General features: G+C 40.5%; 1 protein-coding gene across 1 annotated transcript in view; it reads right to left on the bottom strand.

The window, feature by feature from the left end:
• MLIP (muscular LMNA interacting protein) overlaps window positions 1-22729 on the bottom strand; it is a 122485-nt gene extending 99756 nt beyond the window's left edge. The window contains exons 1-4 of the mRNA XM_070763313.1: window positions 22657-22729; window positions 18160-18215; window positions 15742-15948; window positions 9638-9880 (exon numbers count right to left, since the gene is read on the bottom strand). Of these exons, the coding sequence (XP_070619414.1) occupies window positions 9638-9880; window positions 15742-15948; window positions 18160-18215; window positions 22657-22729 (579 nt within the window). The remainder of the gene's footprint in view (window positions 1-9637; window positions 9881-15741; window positions 15949-18159; window positions 18216-22656) is intronic.
• Window positions 22730-24334: the final 1605 nt, after the last annotated feature.

The following is a 24334-nucleotide window of genomic DNA, read 5'->3' as shown; positions in this document are numbered from 1 at the left end:
AGTTCTGAGATACTTAGCTTGCAGCTGTGAGGCAATTCACAGTCCTTCTTTCACAAAGTGAAACACACTTTGCTCTGGTTTAGTTTCAAAGCGGGGGAAAATCAGCACACAAAGGTCAAAGTCAGCAAAACAGGCACGAAACACAAGGATCAGATAATCCTCCACAATGGCCAAACCCACAGACTGCTATTTATAGCAGCCTCACTAATTACCACAGCCCCACCCAACCACAGGTGGCCTCGTTTTCTTTGATAATAATCTCAGTTGTTGCTGCCTATGCATCACTCTCCGCGTATCATTAACTCTTGTTCTGAATCCAAGGAGGAGCTAGATAATTGATCTCCTTCTGAGCTGTCTGCCACACTCTCCTCCTCCCTGTCACTCATGTCTTCTTGGTCAGAGGAGCCTTCATCAGCAGATTCCACCAGGAGCAAAACAGGCCTGCGGCATGTGGGTGTCTCCCCCACATCCACAGTCCTTGGGGCAGGAGCTGGGCCAGAGCTAACCACAACAACCAATGGCAGATTCCACTTACCAGTGCGCTTCCCACATAGTTCTGCAATCCTATAGTGCGCACATACCTGAGTGAGATTTTGCTTCTGCACATGCATGGAAGCAAAAAATCACCACAAATTGCTGAAATCTCAGCAATTACTAATTTTCACATGCCCACATGTCCTCTCATGAGATTTTGCTTCCTCTGCATGTGCAGAAACAAAATCTCACTTGGGCGCATGTGCCCACCCGCTGTCACCCAGAACTGCACAGGCAGCTCCATTTTCACTACCGGAATGCTGCCCCCCCTCTCGTCCAGGTAGGAACCCAATACTGTCCTGCACCTCTTTCCTCCTCCCCATTCAGCTCAGGACTGTAGGGTCTCTTCATCCAGGCCTCCCTCTGGGAAGTTCTGAATGGCCAAATCTTCCCCTTTTGCTGCTGTAGGTGGACATTCCATTACCTAACCAAAGTTCGGAATTGGAAAACCCAATCAAGGTATAACCAAGAACCTTTGACTGATTTCAGAATTTCCAAGCCTTGAGCGTTTCAATGACTTAAAATGTGACATTGTAGATGTTTTATAAGTTATACTACACATCTGTTTAGCCACAATTTTTTATCTAATTCTATCACCAATTTTTTAAACTGGATATATATCTGAAAGGGACCATAGAGTTTTACAGGGGACACTTCCACCCAAATTCTATGCCAGTCTGAAAATAACACTAGTTCTTTGTATTTCTTTTTTTTTAAAAGTTTTTTTATTTTTTCACATATATTTATACAAATGTCAATGCATGTACCTATAAACGTATCAAAAATCAGTGCCTAAATCCATATTCCTTATCGTTTCTATATACATATTTATACCTTTTTCTTTTTAATAAATCATCAGTCTGTATTCAGGTATTGTTTTCTCACTCTCCATCTCTCCCATCTGTCTGTCTGTCTGTCTGTCTGTCTGTCTGTCTGTCTGTCTGTCTGTCTGTCTATTTATTTGTCAAGCAAGTATAGTATTATAAGTACATATTAACATAACATAACATAAGTAGAACATAGTAATAGAAAGGATAATAAGACATTAGGATAGGGACATTAGGCAAAAAAGTGCAGTTATGCACGCCCCTTACAGACCTCTTAGAAAAGGGGAGAGGTCAATTGTAGATAATGTAAGGTTGAAGATTTTGGGGTTGGGGGAAGCAACAACAGAGTCAGGTAATGAGTTCCAGGCGGTGACCACTCTATTGCTGTAATCGTATATATCTAAGAAAGAATAGAAGAGAAGATATAGGAATAAAACATATCAATGAAAGAATAGAAGAAGAGATATAGAAATAGAAGAAAGATTTAGGAGATATAGGAAAGCAATAGGATAGGGGATTGAAGGCACTCTAGTGCACTTGTACTCACCCCTTACTGACCTCTTAGGAATCTGGATAGGTCAACCATGGATAATCTAAGGGTAAAGTGTTGGGGGTTTGGGGATGACACTATGGAGTCCGGTAATGAGTTCCACGCTTCGACAACTCGGTTACTGAAGTCATATTTTTTACAGTCAAGTTTGGAGCAGTTAATATTAAGTTTAAATCTGTTGTGTGCTCTTGTGTTGTTGTGGTTGAAGCTGAAGTAGTCACTGACAGGCAAGACGTTGCAGCACATGATCTTGTGGGCAATACTTAGATCATGTTTAAGGCATCTTAGTTCTAAGCTTTCTAGGCCCAGGATTGAAAGTCTAGTCTCGTAGGATATTCTGTTTCGAGTGGAGGAGTGAAGGGCTCTTCTGGTGAAGTATCTTTGGACATTTTCAAAGGTGTTAATGTCTGAAATGTGATATGGGTTCCAAACAGATGAGCTGTATTCAAGGATGGGTCTGGCGAAAGTTTTGTAAGCTCTGGTAAGTAGTGAGAGATTGCCAGAGCAGAAGCTACGTAGGATTAGGTTTACAACTCTTGAATAAATAATAAAGGAAGGAAGGAAGGAAGGAAGGAAGGAGGGAGGGAGGGAGGGAGGGAGGGAAGGAAGGAAGGAAGGAAGGAAGGAAGGAAGGAAGGAAGGAAGGAAGGAAGGAAGGACCTCTTCACTGCCCCCAATAAATGCCATTGAGATTTTTCTGCATATGGTCAGGCAAGTGCTCATACCAGACAGTGTTTAAGCAACCTATGTTTATTTTCTTTTAGCAACAAGGTGAGAGGGAGTAATTTTAATTAATGCTAGTCCTGGAGCAGTTGAAAGCACCCTTGACATCCCCAAGGCAATAGGAGGAGGTTGCCTTCTAATTGCTTTTGGGGGATTGAAGAATTGCAGCTGTGGTGGTGTGGAAAACAACAATAGGATCTTAAAAGAAAGGTTCACATATGGGTTAATATGCAATTTTTTACAGGAGAGTGTCTCCTGAATGGGAATGTCTCCACGCTATTTAAACATTACACAGAATTTACATATGCCCTGATAAACAAGAATTTTGCACACTTTTGCTCAGCTATTAAAAAATAAATCATGACTGCAGAGCCAAGATTCTTGCAATTATAATCAGATCAACCTTTAAAAAAAAATCTATAGATGCTTTTTTTGGGGGGGGGGGGAGTCACATTCAAACACCATAAACTGACAGCTGACACCAAATCTATTACATCTCCAACACTTTTTCTTCAGATGCATCTGATCTAAATCAACAGGACAATTTTTAGTTTTGGATGCTGCTAAGATTCCCAAGGGGAAAAACATTGTGGACCTGAGAATTAATTGTAAACATTTTAAAAACCCAGGATGTAGTCTATAAAAAGCAGCAATTCTACAAAATGTATCATTTAAAGTAGAAAGATGGAATGAATTGAAGAGAAATGAAATGAAATCACATTCCAAACAGTTTATACTAATTTGTTATCAACAGCCTTGTTCTCATAACTGCACCAAACACCCCCAGGCATTTCTTAGATGCATTTTCATAATGTTTTATCTGTCATTATTGCAACAAATGCTTTTCTTTGGAGAAACACATTTAAACTTTAAATATGCCTATTCTTTAAATTCCAGAAATAATTTAACTTGGCAGTAGAAGAGTCCCATCTTTTATTAAGAGATATTGAGAGTTGCCAAGTTCCTCTAAGTTGCCAATTGCCTTAGGCTGTGCACCAAAATACAGTGATACCTTGTCTTAAAAACTTAATTGGTTCCAGGACGAGGTTCTTAAGGTGAAAAGTTTGTAAGATGAAACAATGTTTCCCATAGGAATCAATGGAAAAGCGATTAATGCGTGCAAGCCCAAAATTCACCCCTTTTGCCAGCCGAAGCGCCCGTTTTTGCGCTGCTGGGATTCCCCTGAGGCTCCCCATCCGGACTCCTGTGTTTTTGCGATCCTGCAGGGGAATCCCAGCATTGCAAAAATGGGCGCTTCGTTGGCAACGGAAGTCCAGAGGTGGGGTTTCCCAGCGAAGGGAGCATCAGTGAAATCACAGCATCGCAAAAACACCGAAGTCCTCAAAACTCCACCTCCGGACCTCTGTGTTTTTGCAATGCCGTGATTTCACTGAGGCTCCCCTCGCTGGGAAACCCCACCTACGGACTTCCGTTGCCAGCGAAGCGCTCGTTTTTGCAATGCTGGGATTCCCCTGCTGGGATTCTCCTGCAGCATCACAAAAACACGGAAGTCCGGAGGTTGGGTTTCCCATGGAGGGGAGCCTCAGGGGAATCCCAGCAGCGCAAAAATGGGTGCTTCGCTGGCAACGGAAGTCCGGAGGCGGTGGTGGGTTTGTAAGGTGAAAATAGTTTGTAAGAAGAGGCAAAAAAATCTTAACCCCCGGGTTTGTATCTCGAAAAGTTTGTATGACGAGGGGTTTGTAAGATGAGGTATCACTGTATACCGATGAACAAATTTTGGGGCAATAGTATTATGAACATCTGAATCTGTTTGATTTGCTTTCTCCAACCTTATTGAAGCAACTCATGTCACGGACAGCCAGGGTTGTTAACTTGTTACTGACACATTGCAACCATCTATAGACCAAATATTAATATGAAGGTAACTGAGAACAGGAATGAGAAAGCAGCAATGTCATCTCAGCTAATTGTAAAAGTATATCTACTTGAAATACATATAATATACTTGAAGTTCTAAGCTACCCGGGGAGACATTGTCTCAAATGCTATGGAAAGCAGCTTTTGGGGTCGGTCTGTAAACAAGATAAAAAATGGAATCTAACTTACATGGGCTAGCAAAACTAAGCCATAAATACTATAGAAGAGGACAGGAATGCACCTCTTTAAAGGAAGACCAGCCCTTTCTACAGAGGTGGGTTCCTCCCAGTTCGGACCAGCTCTATAGTTATCTTTAGTTATTTTAAATATTAGATTTCTTATATGTTGTTTTATTACTGTTGTTAGCCGCCCCGAGTCTACGTAGAGGGGCGGCATACCAAAGTAATGAATAAATGAATAAATGAATAAATAAATATTTATTCAACACAAAAATATGTAACCCTTCCCTGGTGCAGAGCTGAAGGGATTGGATACTGTAGCCTAGATGATAATTCTCTGCCTTACAAAGCAAAGGTTGCAGGTTCAAGTCCCAGTGGGCATGGCTAGCTGATGAGGCCAAAATAAGGCCGAAATAGATCTATCCTAGTCTCCCTTAATTTTCAAATTCAGCAAAAAAACATGTGACACATACAGATAGAATTGTCGGCTATTAATAAAATTAACTGCCTTGGAAATGGCCCTGGGTTGGGCCGAGAGGCAGATAAGGAGCTGTATTGTTCCTTCAATACACCAGGGTGATTTGACACAAAAATATGTAACCCTTCCCTGGTTCAGAGCTGAAGGGATTGGATACTGTAGCCTAGAGGATAATTCTCTGCCTTACAAGGCAAAGGTTGCAGGTTCAAGTCCCAGTGGGTATGGCTAGCTGATGAGGCCAAAATAAGGCCAAAATAGAACTATCCTAATCTCCCTTAATTTTCAAATTCAGAAAAAAAAACCATGTGACACATATATATATATGAGTCCTATAAATATATATAACCAGTAGTAATTTGGCGGTCTGGGTCGCTGGAACCAGCAGCGACCCAGGCTTGCCACACCCCCAAACTGGCTCTCTTGGTGGCGCCATAGGCAGTACCATTTTGTTTTTTGCTTCTGAGCATGTGCAGAAGCTGGGGTTTGTTTCTTTGCTTCTGTACATGTGCAGAAGCTGGGTTTTTAGCACTGCGCATGTCCACCCATGCAGCACGCAATGTACATTCATCAGGAAGCAAACTGACAGGAAGGTAAGACCGAAACCCCAACACACACCCATCCCCCCGCCTTCCTGCCAGCTGAATTCCAAGATTCCCATTTGATTGCACACAGAAATTGTAATCTGGAGGAAAATTATAATGAAAATTGACTCCTGAAGCACAAGCAAGCGTTCCCACTAGGCAGACAGTTAGGAACACACAATACACTGCTGAAATTAAGAAGAAGGTTACTTGAACAGCAGTATTCAGTACAAAAGGAAGGAAGGATTCACTGTCTCCGCAGGACAGAAAGTCAGTAAAAAGAAAATCACAGAAACGTAATACCAGGAGCTCAACGTATGTGAGACGTAAAAGAATTCAAGCTGTGTGCCTGGTCATGAACCCTACAGCGCTGAAGTCACCAAAGGAGGCGGCAATTAAAACCTGGCACTGCCAACTGGCCTGAGGCCCCCAAAATATTCAGAGCAGTTTCAGGGGACTTGGTGAAGATTTTAGAGAAAAGGTTATCAAAGCTTTCTAAATTCTTTTTCTCATGGGATGAGGATATGAGCCGAAATTGATAAAATAGGTAGAATAAATACAAGATTTCTGAGAATAAGCAATGCTCCAAGGGATGATATGTTGCACTTTGCCATGAAGAAGATAGTTCAAGTTTAAAGCAGATAAAAGAATTGGTGGTATTGAACATTGTAAGAATGATTTTGAAATACATGTATAATTGTTTATAAAGGAGGAACATTTACAGCAGCTTTATATAGGAGTGGGTTTATTTATTTATTTATTTATTTATCCATTCATTCATTCATTCATTCTATTTACTTACTTACTTACTTACTTACTTACTTACTTACTTACTTACTAACAACAATAATAAAAACAGCATATAACAAATCTAATATTTAAAATAACTAAAAACCCTTATTAAAAACCAAACATACACACAAACATACCATGCATAAATTGTATAGGCCTAGGGGGAGAGGAATATCTCAATTCCCCCATGCCTGACGACAGAGGTAGGTTTTAAGGAGCTTACGAAAGGCGAGGAGGGTGGGGGCAATTCTGATCTCTGGGGGGAGCTGGTTCCAGAGGGCCGGGGCCACCACAGAGAAGGCTCTTCCCCTGGGTCCCGCCAAATGACATTGTTTAGTTGATGGGACCCGTAGAAGGCCCAACTGGTTGCTGGGAATCGTGGCAGAAGGCGGTCTCGGAGATATTCTGGTCCGATGCCATGAAGGGCTTTATAGGTCATAACCAACACTTTGAATTGTGACCGGAAACTGATTGGCAACCATTGCAGACTGCGGAGTGTTGGTGTAACATGGGCATATTTGGGAAAGCCCATGATTGCTCTCGCAGCTGCATTCTGCACGATCTGAAGTTTCCGAACATTCTTCAGAGGTAGCCCCATGTAGAGAGCATTACAGTAGTCTAACCTCGAGGTGATGAGGGCATGAGTGACTGTGAGCAGTGAGTCCTGGTCCAGATAGGGCCACACACCCCTCGCCATAGCTGAAAGATGTTCTTTTTTTTGCCCTCCCCCATCCCCCGGAGGCCCTCTGGAGGACGAAAACACCTTCCCAGAGCCTCTGTGTGAGCTGAAAATCAGCTGGTTGATGCGCACATGTGCATTGGAGCTGAGCTAGAGCTACAGCTCATGTGCCGGCAAATATGGCTCCGCATGCCACCTGTGGCAGGTGTGCCATAAGTTCACCATTGCTGCCCTAAAATAATGTTTTGTGTGTATTTGTACTCACAGCTTTGGGACAATTTAATCTGGAATGTTTGCAACAGTGAGCGATTAAAAAAAGACCTTTACAGATTCATTGCTAAAATCTGTACTTTCCTCAAAAATCACTTTAAAATAAGATACTAGCAGAAACCTCATAAACATAATTCACACAAGGTTTCTGTAATCGGATGCCATTTCATAAATGAACCTCCGTGTTCCATTTTTTAAGAACATGCTGCTGATTTAGCCTATGCTCAAGGTGTAGGTTTTTTAGCCCTCTCTCCTAAATTAATCCTTTTGAATAACTGACATTTTCTCTGCTAAAAGCAAAGTATCTCAGCTCTCCACTTACTGCTGAAGTTCACCTCTTCCCATAAACCATGCTAGCTAGAACTCCTGAGAGTTTTAATTCAACAACCTCTGGAGAATCACCGATTCCTCACAACTACCTCATCACATGCAGAACCAGTTTTATTAACATTTCAAGGCAAATTTCCAGATTTTAATTTCATGTGATGACTGCCCCCTGATAGCAGCAGAAAGGGCAGAAGAGAGCAATACTAAAATCAGAAAAGGTTATGAAATGAAAGCAATCTGAGAGTCCTGGTTATGTGGAAGTATATTCATTATTGGAATAAGGAACTGCTACTGCTGAGATTCTGTCTTAATAACAATTAAATAATAATTAATAATTTATTATACTTGTATGCCGCCCCTCTCAAGACTCCGGGTGGCTCACAACAGCAAAAGAGCAATACAATACAAATCTAATAATTAAAAACCATGACTAAAACCCCGCTATAATTACTACAATAGTCACAACCACACATAACTCTTAATGGTCAGAAAAGGGGATACATTAATTGCCCCATGCCTGGCGACATGGATAGGTCTTCAGGGTTTTGCAGAAGGCGAGGAGGGTGGGGGCAGTTCGAATCTCCGGGGGGAGTTGATTCCAGAGGGCCAGGGCTGCCACAGAGAAGGATCTTCCCCTAGGACCCACCAGACAACATTGTTTAGTCGACGGGACCCGGAGAAGGCCAACTCTGTGGGACCTAATCGGCCACTGGGATTCATGCGGCAGAAGGCGGTCCGGTAGGTATTCCGGTCCGATGCCATGTAGGGCCTTGTAGGTCATCACCAACACTTTGAATTGTGTCCAGAAACTAATCGACAACCAGTGCAGGTCGTGGAGTGTTGATAAAACATGGGCATATCTGGGATGACCCATGACTGCTCACGCAGCTGCATTCTGCACGATCTGAAGTTTCCGAACACTCTATAGAGATATGGTGAGTGGAACAATGAGTCCTATAAATACTGGTAGTCCTCGACTTACAACTGCTCAAAGTCATAACAGCACTGAAAAAAGTGCCTTATGATCTGTCCTCACACCTACAATCTCTACAGCAGAGGTCTTCAAACTTGGCAACTTTAAGACTTGTGGACTTCAACTCCCAGAATGCTCCAGACAGCATAGCTCAATCAATTAAGTTCGTAAGACGAGGTATCACTGTACTGATAAAGATGGAAGACCCAAGCTAGTTTAAAACCTGGACAAATCCTCCAAAACCCATCCCTGTCCAGACACCTGCCACCTACTCTGAAAGGCAACTCCCATTATTTCCAGGCTTATCATGGTCAGTTGAAAAAACCAGAGTTGTAGTCCAGTAGTCTGGAGTCTATGGGTTGGGGAAAGCTACTTTAGAAGCAGTACATGCAGACTGCATTAGATTGTCAGCAAGTGAGCCTCCTCTAAACTGAAAAGAAAAATGAATTAATTTTCTAAACCATGGGTATCAAACTCAAAGCCTGCAGTCGCATCCATCCTGTAGGGTGCTTAAATGTGGTTTGCAGAACTAGTCTGGAAATAGCAAAGGACTGGCTTGCGGTGCCTCTGGCAGCCAAAATGTGCCTGGGTAGGTTTTGGCTGGCAGGGTGCTGCAGGTAGCCAGCCAAGCCAAAAATGGGGCATGAGAGGGCCACAATCACCCACTCACACCATGTTTTGGCCAGCAGAGTGGTGCGGGATGCGCCTTTCCCTCCCTACCCCCGCCCCCCAGACACACACATACACCAGCCAGTCCATGGAGAAGGACTACAATGCTGATCCGGCCCTCCAAGAAATCCAGTTTGACATCCCTGGTCTAACTAAAAATTCCCACCAATGAGTTACCTTTAAGAGCGGCTGGGCAGCCTCTGAGCTACCTGGGATTCGGTCCTCACTTTGCTTCAAGGCCTTTTTGCCCTCCGTTGCAACATGATTTGCAACTTGCTGCTTATGGTTGGTGGATGGACAGTGTTTGGATTTTGTGGGAATCTTCTGCCTCTCTTGTCCAAGTGGAGTCCTTGCATTGCTCTGACCTCTAATGCTCTCACTCGTGGAAAAGAGGCTCCCGGAAAATTTAGATATCGGTTCCTGGTAGGAAATATAGCAGTCACTGAATAAATAGGTCACTATCAAGAGGTACATAGAAACATAGAAGATTGACAGCAGAAAAAGACCTCATGGTCCATCTAGTCTGCCCTTATACTATTTCCTGTATTTTATCTTAGGATGGATATATGTTTATCTCAGGCATGTTTAAATTCAGTTCCTGTGGATTGACCAACCACGTCTGCTGGAAGTTTGTTCCAAGCATCCACTACTCTTTCATTAAAATAATATTTTCTCACGTTGCTTCTGATCTTTCCCCCAACTAACCTCAGATTGTGTCCCCTTGTTCTTGTGTTCACTTTCCTACTAAAAACACTTCCCTCCTAAACCTTATTTAACCCTTTAACATATTTAAATGTTTCGATCATGTTCCCCCTTTTCCTTCTGTCCTCCAGACTATACAGATTGAGTTCATTAAGTCTTTCCTAATATGTTTTATGCTTAAGACCTTCCACCATTTATTTATTATTATTTATTTATTATTTTGATTTCTGGGAGCCTTTCTCTGGAATTCTACAATTCTCCAGGAGAAGGAATTTGCAGCCTGAATACTTTCTCGGGGTCTCAGTCCATGCAGAATTTTCCTTAAACCAATTATGAATGAGCACAAGACGGAAGCAGCTGGAATAGTAAGCACATATTCAACCAAGGTTGATGGAAACGTGTTTGAGCAACACTCAAAGGGAAGGAATGCAGCCGATGGTCTGGGTGAACCTTTTTCAGATTCTCTACCAGGAATCTTGAAGAACTGTGGAGGAGGGAAAATGTCTCCATCCAACAAATAATATATTCATTCTCATGCTCTCTCTGTGTGTCTCTTAATTACAGCAAAGCATTTGTCAACATAAACTCTGGCTTTTCCATTAACAAGTCATTAACTAGCAAGATAATACATAATTGGTTTGAAAACTGTACCCCAAAGGTGATAATCAATTATCAAATGAAATATAATCCTAGGTACTGTACTCATCAGGATTTTTTAAAAAATTCAGGACTTGGATAAAGAATGACAAATTTGCAGATGATAACAGAATTGTGTGAAAGAGCTGATACCCAAAGAAGATAGAAATAAATTTTGAAACGCCCTTGTTAGGCTAGAGCAGTGAGTTGAAAGTAATGGAATAAAATTGAATAGAAACAAAAGCAATCTCCTTCCCTTTAAAAGAAATTGAACGAGAACATCTTACTAGGTAATACCTGTGGGAGGGGGAAATATGGAATATAATTGACTGCTAACTGAATATGAATCAAAGGCATGATGTAGGTGCAAAAAAAAACAAAAAAAAGAGGCAAATTCAATTTTAGGTTTCATCGTTAGAAAAATAATCTTCAAACGGGGAAAGACTGTTCCTTCAGTCAGACCCCTCTCTCCCCTCTGTTCTTGGCATTTTGGATTTTACAAAGATTGCGGAGAAATTGAAAGGGGTTCAGAAGAAGGACAAGCGGGTGCTAGAAATTTAAATTCTATGAAGAAAGATTAAAAGAGATGGCAGGCTATGTGTAGCCTTGAGAAAAAGTGATTGAATTTAGATACGATTTCTAATACCACAAAGGTTGTCACATAGAAGCTGAAGACTTCTTTTCAGGAAATGAATTTAAATCACAGAAAGTCTGATGGTATGTGCGAATGAACTTAGGAGACTGAGCAAAGAGAACAGTCAGATAAGAGACGGCATAGCATAAGTGCACTAGTGCGCCTTCCGTCCCCTGTCCAATTGTCTCTCCTATATTTTATATATATTTTCTCCCATTCATATATCCTTTCCTCTACTCTTCATTGAGTGTTCTATTCTCATATCTTTTCTTCTATCCTTTCTGTTGTGGTTAGCTCTGGCCCAGCTCCTGCCCCAAGGACTGTGGATGTGGGGGAGACATCCACATGATGCAGGCCTGTTTTGCCCCCAGTGGAATCTGCTGATGAAGGCTCCTCTGACCAAGAAGACATGAGTGACAGGGAGGAGGAGAGTGTGGCAGACAGCTCAGAAGGAGATCAATTATCTAGCTCCTCATTGGATTCAGAACAAGAGTTAATGATACAGCCACGCATGTGGAGAGCGATGCATAGGCAACAACAACTGAGAGATTATTATCAAAGAAAATGAGGCCACCTGTGGTTGGGTGGGGCTGTGATAAATAGTGAGGCTGCTATAAATAGCAGCCTGTGGGTTTGGCCATTGTGGAGGATTATCTGATCCTTGTGTTTCATGACTGCTTTACTGACTTTGACTTTTTGTGTGCTGATTTTTCCCCACTTTGAAACTAAACCAGAGCAAAGTGTGTTTCACTTTGTGAAAGAAGGACTGTTAATTGCCTCACAGCTGCAAGCTAAGTATCACAGAACTGATAAAGGACTTGTACAAATTACCAGTTTGGTTGGAGACAAGTGCTCTTTGCTATACCAAAAGAGGGCTTGGTTTAAGTGAATTTTCGGTATAAAGAACATTGTTTTGAATTTTCAAACGTGTGTGTGTCTGAAATTTGTACCTGTTCATTTTTGGGATGAGTCTACCAGAGAGCCTGACAGAACACCTTTCCTTGATATTTACTACTACATGTTTTTATTCTCTTTAACTTTCAATTTGTATTGGACTAACTAAATAAATGAATGAATGAATGGATGGATGAATGGATAGATGGAGAGAGAGAGAGAGAGAGAGAGAGATATATAGGTAGATAGGTAGGTAGATAAATAGATAGATAAATAGATAGATAGATAGATAGATAGATAGATAGATAGATAGATAGATAGATAGATGATAGATAGATAGATAGATAGATAGATAGATAGATAGATAGATAGATAGATAGATAGATAGATAGATAGATAGATAGATAGATAGATAGCCTGGGCGAGGCAAGAGGCTCATAAGAGATCCTCTCTAGTTTCTCAGGCTGTCAAGTTTTTTTTGGGGGGGGGGACAGAAATGTATTTTCAAACTTTCAAGATTCTGTCAACATAGCTTAATGATAAAATAGAATTAACTCATCTGGCTCCATTTCCTATCTGGTTTGGCTTGCCAGGCAGATCTTTCAAATCTGAAGTACACTTTTTCCCTTCCGCCCTTTTTCCTGTACAGTCTGAGAAAGCACAGAGAGCTCCTTGCTCCACCCATTATCCAGCTGCAGGCTACAGTGTCTCTTATCATATTGTACCCTTGGCAGGTTCTCTTCGCCCAGTCTCTCAAGGACACACCCGCATACCATTACAAAGAGGCAGATATTACATGGGGGGGGGAGGAAACATCGTAAACATACCATCTGTCTGACAGCGCACCCAGTTACTCAGAGAAGTGGGAGAACTTTTTGTTGTGTTCAAGCGGAGGCTTTGTGAGTCACTTGCAAATGACAAATATTTTAAATTTCTGCACTGAGGATTAGGATTCCTGACCTATATTATCCCTTTTAACTAAGATTCTGTATACCTGCCTATAAGATCAGTTGATGGTAGTATTTCCCTTTATTTTTTTAAAAAAATAATTTTTACTGATTATAAAAAAGAAAAAAACAAACAAACATAACACATAGGACATAATAAAACATTAAATGAGCATTTCCAAAGTGTGAACTGTAGGTGGTACACATCACAAAAGTAAAAACTTAATGCTGTGACTATAAAAAGTGATTTTCATGAATATATCAAGTTAATGGTAGTATTTTCCTGTTTTTCTACAATAACTAAAACTTACTGTAACCTCTGAATAATTCTAACTATGGCTAGTCATTTTTTATGACTAATGGAAGCAAGTACAGTTCGTGGGACTGTTTTCACACACCATAGCTTAATCATAGATTAACCACATCTTAAAGGCGGCTCACAGCAGTGATAGAAACAATGTACAATACAAATCTAATAATACGAAGTTAAAAACCCATAATTTAAAAAACATGCATACAGCACACCATACATAAATTATATAGGCCTGGGGAAGATATTTCATGCCTGATGGCAAAGGTGGGTTTTGAGAAGTTTACGAAAGGCAAGGAGGGTGGGGATAATTCTGATCTCTGTGGGAAATTGGTTCCAGAGGGCAGGGGCTGCCACAGAGAAGGCTCTTCCCCGGGTCCTGCCAAATGACATTGTTTAGTCGACGGGACCCGGAGAAGGCCAACTCTGTGGGACCTAACCGCTCTCTGGGATTCGTGTGGCAGAAGGCGGTCCCAGAGATATTCTGGTCCGATGCCATTAAGGGCTTTATAGGTCATAACCAACACTTTGAATTGTGATCGGAAACTGATCAGCAACCAATGCAGACTGCGGAGTGTTGGTGAAATTATATCTAAAGTAGAAACAGAAAGCTTGGATTTCCTCTATAGGGCCATACTAATACATATAATAGTACAGTATAACATATTCTCTCTCTAGAATACTGTATAGAGAATATTACTATTGTGTTTATATTAATCTTTGCATGAAATGGTGTCTGGCAGAAAGAGATCAATTCAGATTTCAAATTAGTGTGTCTTTTCCTTTCCCTTTCAGTCAGGAAATTTTGTGGCCATGGACATCTCGTGTTTTATAATCACGTTTCAGGGATCTCACTCACTGCACATACCCACACACCAAAAAGAGTGATATTAGTGCAACACTTAAACTTGATTTTACTTTTTAATATTAAATCAATCAAACATGGTTATCATGGTGAATAATAATCCGAACAGACAGGCACCTAACACAGACTTAACCATGTTGATAAGAATTAGAGTAGTGCCATCTAAAGAGTAGCCCCATGGCCAGAGAGATGACAAATAAATTTATGAAATAAATAAGAGAGACAAAAAAAGTCTCGGGAGTGGACACAGCAGTGTCTGGGGAATAGAAGAAAAAGAACTGGAGCAATATAAAAAAAAAATACAAAGACCTGGAAACAGAAATAGAACGACTGTAGCAAAAAGAAGCAGAGGTAGGAACATTACTGTCGATTCTGTGAGCTTGGTGGGCGTGGTGTGGCTTGGTGGGTGTGGCTTGGTGGGCGTGGCTTGGTGGGCGTGGCTTGGTGGGTGTGGCTTGGTGGGCATGATCGGTGAAGGATACTGCAAAATCCCCATTTCCTCCCAATCTCCTGGGACTCGGGAGGCAGAGAATAGGTGGGGGGGGGCAGCCAGGGAGAGTATATCCCAATTCTCCAAACTATTCAAGATTTCCGCTACAGTTTCTCCAGAACTGGTTGAAATCTGCTGAAACCTACCTCTGGTTAGTACCAGGGGTGGGCTACTGCCCAGATGTGGGGGGACACAGTGGGGTAGTGAAAATGGAGCTCCACGCCAGCGCTCCCAATTTCCACTGATAGAAAATGCAGGGCGTCCTGCATAAGCCAGGCCCACAATGTGTTAATAAAAATTTTGGTAGCTCTTCACTGGGTAGGACCACTAGTCATGGCTACTTTGGGGGCAGTCCCAAAACTGGAGCACCACTTGAACACCGTCTGCATTGACAAAATCAGAAACTGCCAAAGGCAGCTTTATTATTATTATTATTATTAGTAGTAGTAGTAGTAGTAGTAGTAGTAGTAGTAGTAGTATTAGTATTATTAGTATTAGTAGTAGTAGTATTATTAGTATTATTAGTATTATTAGTATTATTAGTATTATTAATTAGATTTGTATGCCATCCCTCTCCGTAGACTCGGGGCGGCTCACAACAGTGATAAAAACAATACATGGTAACAAATCTAATAATTAAAATCTTGGAACAGCTTGCATCTTCAAGAATCTTTAATAGTATTAAAGCACAACATCTACCTATGCTGTCTCCTTAAGAAGGGCTGGACAGTTTTAATAAAAATCCCCAATCCAGTCTAAACATCTGGCTGGCTACAAGACAAACCATAATAAGAACAACTCACATCTTCATCCGGATCCTCCAATCTTTCAGCTTCTTGCTCAGGGCTGATTCGCCCTTCCTTCCAGTTTTCATTGACCGAGCTGAATTTGTAGAGTTTCGATCCCTGAATATTTTCCCTTCCCTTTAGAGAAGCCCAGTGAGAGCCCTGAGAATTCCAGTTATGGCTCCCATGTAGCTTAGGAGATTTAGGGAGCCACCTCACACAATCCTGCAAGAAAAGCATGTGACAACCCATAACTGTAGTGCTCTTATTACACAGGTCTATTAAAAATATCTTTTGTAATCATTGCAGTTGACCTTGTACTTTTCTGAATCACTCTTTTGTTCTGATTTCAAAAACGTATATAATTTTTCTGTGGCAGGTATAGTTTCCATGGAGCAGCATCAATATTATAAGGTATAGGAAATATACTGGCAACATTTAGAAAACAGTAACACGGGTATACAAAAAAATATTTTTTTGTAATCATCGCAGTTGACCTTGTATTTTCTGAATCACTTTTTTGTTCTGATTTCAAAAATGTATATAGTTTTTTGTTAGCAGGCATAGTTTCCATGGAGCAGCAACATTATTATAAGGTACTGTATAGGAAATATACTGGCGACAATAAGAAAACAGTAATTACCACGTACATTGAAAACATAGAAAAAACAAAATAACAAAAATGCTTCTATATCAGAAGCTTTATGTGATAGAGCAAAACTAAGCATATTTTTGGAATCAGCACATCAAATTTCATAAAACAGACATTGCTGATGATTTTTTGTGTGTGTGTTGACCAGTGTTATTATGACAGTGGTATTATGACCATTGTTATTATGACAGTTCTTTCAGGATCATGGGATCCCCTTATTATTTTCTCTTTCAATTGATTGGAAGAAATTTTAATTCATTTGTTTTTATTCTTCTCTTTTCTTAATTTTGTGCTTTTTTTCTTAGGATAAAAAAGGAAACTGGGCCCCTGATCTAGCAACCCAGCTTTATTATCTGTTGACAGTGGGAGGCAGACATCCCTCAAGGAGTTTGGGAGAATTTCTTCTACCCTACCTGAAAAGAGCCATAGTTCCCCACTGCTTTAACAGTAACAGAGTTGGAAGGGACCTTGGAGGTCATCTAGCCCAACCCTCTGCTCATGCGGGAGACCTATGCGAGAGATTCGAACCACTGACCTTTCTGATGGACAAGCTCAGTATCTTAGCCACTGAGCCACCTAGTCAGGCTCCTGAAAATGAAAGCAGATGCCAAAAATTGGGACCCTGAGTGAAAAGAGGACTTCTTGAGAACTGGAAGCTTTGGGTCTCTTTTAAAAATGACGCTCTGAAGATGGTATATATGCTCAGCAATTTAACAAATTCGTGAATTGGAAACAAAACCACAAGCATATGCCAAAATTCACAAGGACTAGGTCAGATTCAACATCCTTGAGTAATTTGTCATGATTAATAAGGCTTTCAGTATTCCTGTCTACAATACTACCATCTAGTGGTTTCTATTGCGCATTGTTTTATGCAGGTATCTACTAAATTATATATAATCATATATCATTGACAGTAGCCAGAACAAGAGACCAAGAAAACATTGTTCTTCATCTCAGGGAAATAGATCCAATGACAAGTGGAATAAGTTATCATTGATAGCATCCTGAAGTCCATGTATACTTTTCACCCTATACTAACAAAAGCCACCGCTACCAAATAGGATACTACTATGGTCTATTGAATGAACCACAATTGGCAGGGTTTATACATTGTGCTGAGACATTTATAAGTCAACATACCAAACAAAACACAAGCAACTAGATTATTCTTAGTGCAATGAATGAATTCTTTCATATGAGACATTTTTAAATTTCTCCCCCCTTCTCTTATCACAAACACACAAACATGTTTATGTGTTTGTATAAATACTGCTAAAGTTGTAAAAATGGTGGAGAAAGGTGTAGACTAGGCTCGAGAAATAGAAATAAGCCTAATATAATGTCTATGTTTGAAAGACATCTTACTTGTAGATAATTACGGATTATCTGCCTGGATTTCAACAATTTACTAGGCTATAATATATGACCATTTATTTTTTGGTTGTGTGCATTTTACATTTATTTTCCTTCTAGTCAATAATTTCCAACTCTCAAAATTGATCAGAAAATAAATTTCTGGTCGGTGTTTTTGTTACTTTGGTTTTGCCTAAATTAGGACTTTGAAATTGTAGGTCTATTCTATTTTGTGGAATGTGCCAGATATAAAATGTCATTAGTGTGTTTGTGCAGTAAAATTGTTGTTTCATTTTAAGCGGTCCCTAACCTAAATTAAACAAAATTACTCTGATTGTATATGCATAGATAATATGGACATGCTTACCATCATACTCTTCTTACATAGAAAAAGAAGAAATGCTGAGAATTTAACAAAATAGACTTACATCCACAGAATGTGGAGGAATATGATCTTCACTAACATGTCCCAACTTTTTATGAACTGGAAAGATAGTCAAGTTTCATATATTTTCTGTTTTATCATAAACAGAAATGTGCAGAGACACACTGCTATCTAAAATCATGGACATGCTATGAAAAAAATAATAATGAAGTCCTCAAAAATCTCTTTTTCCTTCAGCCCCAAAAAAGCTCAACACCAAAGATGATGATGATGATGATGATGATGATGATGATGATGATTATTATTATTATTATTATTATTATTATTATTATTATTACTATTACTATTACTATTATTATTATTATTAATTAGATTTGTATGCCGCCCCTCTCCGAAGACTCGGGGCAGCTCAAAGCAACAGAACAATACAAATCCAATAGTTAACAATTTTAAAACCTTAATATATAAAAAACAATCATATGTCTCATACAAACCCTACGTAAAGCGGGAACGGCCCAGGGGAATCAATTTCCCCATGCCTAATGGCAGAGGTGGGTTTTAAGGAGTTTGCGAAAGGCAAGGAGGGTGGGGGCCATCCTACTCTCGGGGGGAAGTTGGTTCCAGAGGGTTGGGGCCACCACAGAGAAGGCTCTTCCCCTGGGTCCCGCCAGACGACATTGTTTCATCGACGAGACCTGGAGAAGGCCAACTCTGTGGGACCTTACCGGTCGCTGGGATTCATGTGGTAGAAGGCGGTCTCGGAGATATTCTGGTCCGATGCCATGAAGGGCTTTATAGGTCATAACCAACACTTTGAATTGTGACCAGAAACTGATCAGCAACCAATGCAGACTGCGGAGTGTTGGTGTGACATGGGCATACCTAGGGAAGCCCATGATTGCTCTCACAGCTGCATTTTGCATGATCTGAAGTTTCCAAACACTCTTCAAATGTAGCCCCATGTAGAGAGTGTTACAGTAGTCGAAACTCGAGGTGATGAGGGCATGAGTGACTGTGAGCAGTGACTCCCGGTCCAGGTAGGGCCGCAACTGGTGCACCAGGCGAACCTGGGCAAACACCCCCCCTCGCCACAGCTGAAAGATGGTTCTCTAATGTAAGCTGTGGATCGAGGAGGACGCCCAAGTTGCGGACCCTCTCTGAGGAGGTCAATAATTCTCCCCCCAGGGTGATGGACAGACAGATGGAATTGTCCTTGAGAGGCAAAACCCACAGCCATTCCATCTTATCAGGGTTGAGTTTGAGTCTGTTGACACCCATCTAGACCCCAACAGCCTCCAGGCACCGGCACAAGATCTAACCCAGGGCTGTCAAACTTCCGGCTCATGCCTCACGTGCTGGCTACACCCACACCCAGTTTAGCAAAGGGGGCAAAGTCCCGATGCATCATGATGATGTGAGTCTAACACCCCTAACTTAACCAACATTACTTTTAATATCTATCAGGCAGCTAGTCTAGACTTTATCCAGATATGTGTCTGGGGAATTCCTCAGCAACAAAGCCTTGCAGGGAGGAGCATTGTGATTTTTGCCCTCACCAGTACATTTATTTCTGTTAAGCAGTTAGGAAGAATAAACAAACATTCCCTCAGTTCCTCAAAATAAAGGAACCCTTTTGAAAGAGGTGCCTAAGGAAAGAAAGGAATTATGATGTTACAGTTGCAAATGCCCTTCATTTTTCCTTCCTTCCTTCCTTCCTTCAGTTCAGGGCTGGTGAAGTTGTGTTTGCATGGATAATATCCAATTCTAGATCCTAGCTTTCCACATCATGTTTTAAGCTGCCTAGAAGTGTCTCAACTGTAATTCTACAACTACTTGTGGACCACAGGTTTTTTGTATTATATTATGGATACACTGTTTTATGTATGTACTGTTGTGGTTAGCTCTGGCCCAGCCCCTGCCCCAAGGAATGTGCAGGTGGATGTGGGAGAAACATCCACATGCTGCAGGCCTGTTTTGCTCCCGATGGAATCTGCCAACGAAGCCTCCTCTGACCAAGGAAGCGTGAGTGACAGGGAAGAGGGGAGTTTGGCAGACAGCCCAGGAGGAGATCAATCATCTGTATCATCCCTGGATTCTGAACAAGAATTAATGACACATCCATGCATGTGTAAAGTGATGCATAGGAGACAACAACTGAAGGATTATTACAGGAGATAAATGAGGCCACCTGTGGTTGGGTGGGGCTGTTGTAATTAGTGCTACAGATAAAAGTGCAACCTGGTGTTTTAGCCTTGTGGCAGATTATCTGATTCATTGTTTCGTCAAGATTGTGGTTTTTGAGCTGTTCAAGATTGTGTGTGGACTCTCTGGACTTTAGAATTGGACTCAATTTCCCAGTTATTGGGTGAGCAATTGGATTGCATTTAACCTGTGCCTTGTGTGTACCAGAAAATCCCTTTGACATTTAAAAAGGGAGCTGTTTCTGTTTTTCTGTTTATAAAAACTTTTGGGTTTTCCTTTTATCATGTGGTGTGTGTCTTCCTGGACTAATTACCCTGTAATTACGGGCAGTTGAAACATGCAGAACAATGTACCATATTTCCCATACATTATTTACATTATTTACAGACAAAAAAGCCAATGCAATCCTAGGTTGCATTAACAGAGGCATAGAATCAAGATCATAGAAACATAGAAGACTGAGGGCAGATCAGTATACATCACATAATGTATTTATTAGTACCACTTTATAAAGCCTTAGTAAAAACCACATTTTTGCATGCTGCATCCACTTTTGGTACTCTGGAAAGAGTACCGAAAACAGCAACAAAGATTATTAGAGGGCTGAAAGCTAAAGGATATAAAGAATGAGTGTAGCAATTGGGTTTGTCCAGTCTAATGAAAAGAAGGACTCGGGGTGATATGATAACAGTATTTCGGTACGGTTATCACAAGGATGAGGGTGTCAACCTATTTTCTTAAGTACCAGAAGGCAAGGCAAGTAACAGTGAATGGAAACTTAGCAAGAATAGAACCAACCTAGAACTAAGGAGAGATTTCCTAACAGTGAGAACAATTAATCAGTGGAATGGCTTGCCTTCAGAAGTTGTGGGTGTCCATCATTGGAGGTTTTTTAAGAAGAGACTGGACAGCTAATTGTCTGGAATTTATAGGGTCTTCTACTTGAGCAGGGGGTTGGACTAGAAGACCTCCAAGATCCCCTCAAGCTCGGTTATTCTGTTATCTAAAATAAGCAAAGGGAACACTTGTAACCAAGATCTCAAAAGAGTATTTTAAATGGCACCATTTATAGCTATTATCACATAGCTCTGAGGTTTAAAGTGCATACCTGAAGTTGTTAGGACTCTGTTCATAACTGTTGGGTTGGCAATATATTGGCTGCAGGTGTTACAGACTTCCACAAGAGGGAGCTGAGTCACCCTCTCTGTTCCTCTTTGTCTAAGTGACTCACTCTTAATGGCTACTCATTGTTAGGTTTGCTATGCATTTTTTCTGCAATCTCTCTGAATTGTAGTTATATATTATAGCTAAATGTGTTTAGGCTTGATATCTTTGTTTACTGATTATTATGACAAAGACAAATGGTAAGAAAGACTTTGCACTTAATAATATTGGGATTGTTATTCTGACTATTATGTGCATGATTTTGGATGTTTATCTGGATATGTTATTTCTCAAAGTAAACATTATTTTAAGTTAGTATATCTGTATGTGGCTGAGTAGTTATTCACAACTAATCTCAATCTAAATGTTTCTCTGTGTGTACAATCTTGGTAAACAAGGATTACTCTGCTCATACATTAATAGAAGCCAATATGGAGCAACCACAGTATGGCCATTCTTTGATGCTTTGATACTATTGAGAAACCATGCAGAAGAATGGGCTTACTAAGGTCATGTGTTGAAAAACTTTCAAGGTGTAACAATAACATGTTGCTCCATATATTTAACACATTTGGCACTGTATGGCACTCATCACATGTATTTCACAAGATTTCTGCAAATTTAAGTATGTTATTCCGATCATCCAGGGCAAGGATGGGCAAGTGTTTAGGAAGTCAAACAACGCACATCACAATTTTGGAAAGGGTGAAGACAAGATAGATGATCAACGATTCAAAGGGTGGGAGAATATAGGAAATATGCCACACATGTGGATAGGCTGGAGATTGTATTTTTCCTGAGCTTCACTTTCAGTCTTTGGGTTTTTTAAACTATTGAATATGGATAGATTTGGGTGTTACCATTTCAAAAAGACAAAAAAATAACATGTAGTCATTTTAAGTAATTGTGATTAGATCATTCCTAGGGTTGCAATAAAGGAGATCAAATTGGCTGTCCTGATCTGATGGATAGAAATGAAACTTATATAACTGGGTAAGCCTATGTGGAAATACTGTAAGTGTTCCAATACTGGATTTTGAATATTGCTCACAATTTAACTCAAATGTTACAGGCATTTGCATTGCATTGGCCAAGTCCAGATTCTAAGGTAGAACAGAGTCAACTCAGAATGGATTTTAATTTAGCAAACCAGAATGGATGTGTTTCAACCTACTCTGATCTAATTCTTGCCCTCCAGAAAGCTCTAGTTTGCAAATGAAGGATGCCAGACATTCATCATTTGCCATGGTGTCTGCTCTATGGATTATGAAAAAAAGAATGGTGGATGCCATTTACTTTTGCCAGTTACCAACTTATTTCACTGCAAACTGGAGTTCTTGGGGGAAATGGGTAGGGGTAACAATACTTTTGGCCACATCTCAATATACACTTGGTCTGGCAACAGGCTCATTTCATGGGAATGATGAGTATTTCATTCGTGATACTTTTTGCCTGAATCCTTGGCAAATAGCTCAATTTCTTTCAAGATATATGATCATTGTTTTAACATCTATTCTGCTTTATATATATATTAAAAAGCTCAGTTTAGATTCGGGGTCTGGAATGATTTTTAGACTAGATTGGATTTTCAGCCTGGATTTATTGAGCCAATGTTATATGTTGGCCAGTGCATGGATGGTTTTTAAACTGCTTTTATGGTTTATTGTTGGTTTTAAATGTTCTGAACTGTTTTTAAGGGGATTTATATATTATATTAATGTGTACTTGTGAGTCGCCCAGAGTCCTTTGGGAGTTGGGTGGCATACAAGTCCAAAGAAATAAATCAAATAAAGAAATATTACTATCTGATAGGAAGAGACACACCATCAGAAACAGTTAGAAAACATTTAGAACAGACCTGTCCAACCTTTTGATTTGCCTAGGCTGCATTGAATGAAGAAGAATGTGTGTGTGTGTGTGTGTAAATGTCAAAAAGTTTACGATCCTGTTGGGCCGCATTCCCAGCTGTCCAGGGCTGCATGCAGCCTGTGAGCTGCAGGTTAGACACGCCTGATTTCAAGTATGTGTAAACATGTTATGAACAGGGCATTTTGCAGCCATCTGGAACTGATTATGTGAGGCCAGTGTCAAGTATTGTTGAGAAGGTAGCGATTCAGCAGTTTTAGTGGGTCATGAATGAAGCCTCTTATCCTAGAAGAGGGGTAGGCAAAGTTGGCTCTTCTATGACATGTGGACTTCAACTCCCAGAATTCCTGAACTGGTTTGATAAGCTCAGGAATTCTGGGAGTTGAAGTCCACAGGAGCCAACTGTGCCTACCCCTGTCCTAGACCTCTTTCAATTGGTTTTCAATTGGATGTGGGACTAAATCAGCACTGGTGATGCTTTTAGATGAGCTCTGGCAGGAGCAGCATGGAGATAATGCACCCATCCTTGCTCTGCTTGACTTGATGGAGGCCTTCAGTACCATTGACTATAGAAGGGCCTTTTGGAGCAGCTGTAAGAATTGTGGTTGGACAGCACTGTTCTCCTACATTATTATTATTATTATTATTATTATTATTATTATTATTATTAATTAGATTTGTATGCCGCCCCTCTCCGAGGACTTGGAGCGGCTCACAACAAATAAAACATCATATACAAATCCAATGTTAAAAACAGTTTTAAAAGACCCCTATTAAAAACAGTCATACAACCCAAACATACCATACATAAAGTCAAGGCAGCCAAGGATATATCAATTCTACAGAGAGGGGCGCCATACAAATCTAATAAATGAATGAATGAATGAATGAATGAATGAATGAATGAATGAATAAATAAATAAATTCCTCCATGCCTGGTGACATAGATGAGTTTGCAAAGTTTGCAAAAGGCAAGGAAAGTGGGG

This window comes from Erythrolamprus reginae, chromosome 1 (assembly GCF_031021105.1).
Source record: "Erythrolamprus reginae isolate rEryReg1 chromosome 1, rEryReg1.hap1, whole genome shotgun sequence".
NCBI classification, from domain to species: Eukaryota; Metazoa; Chordata; class Lepidosauria; order Squamata; family Dipsadidae; genus Erythrolamprus; species Erythrolamprus reginae.
This window is presented reverse-complemented; position numbering and strand designations above follow the sequence as displayed.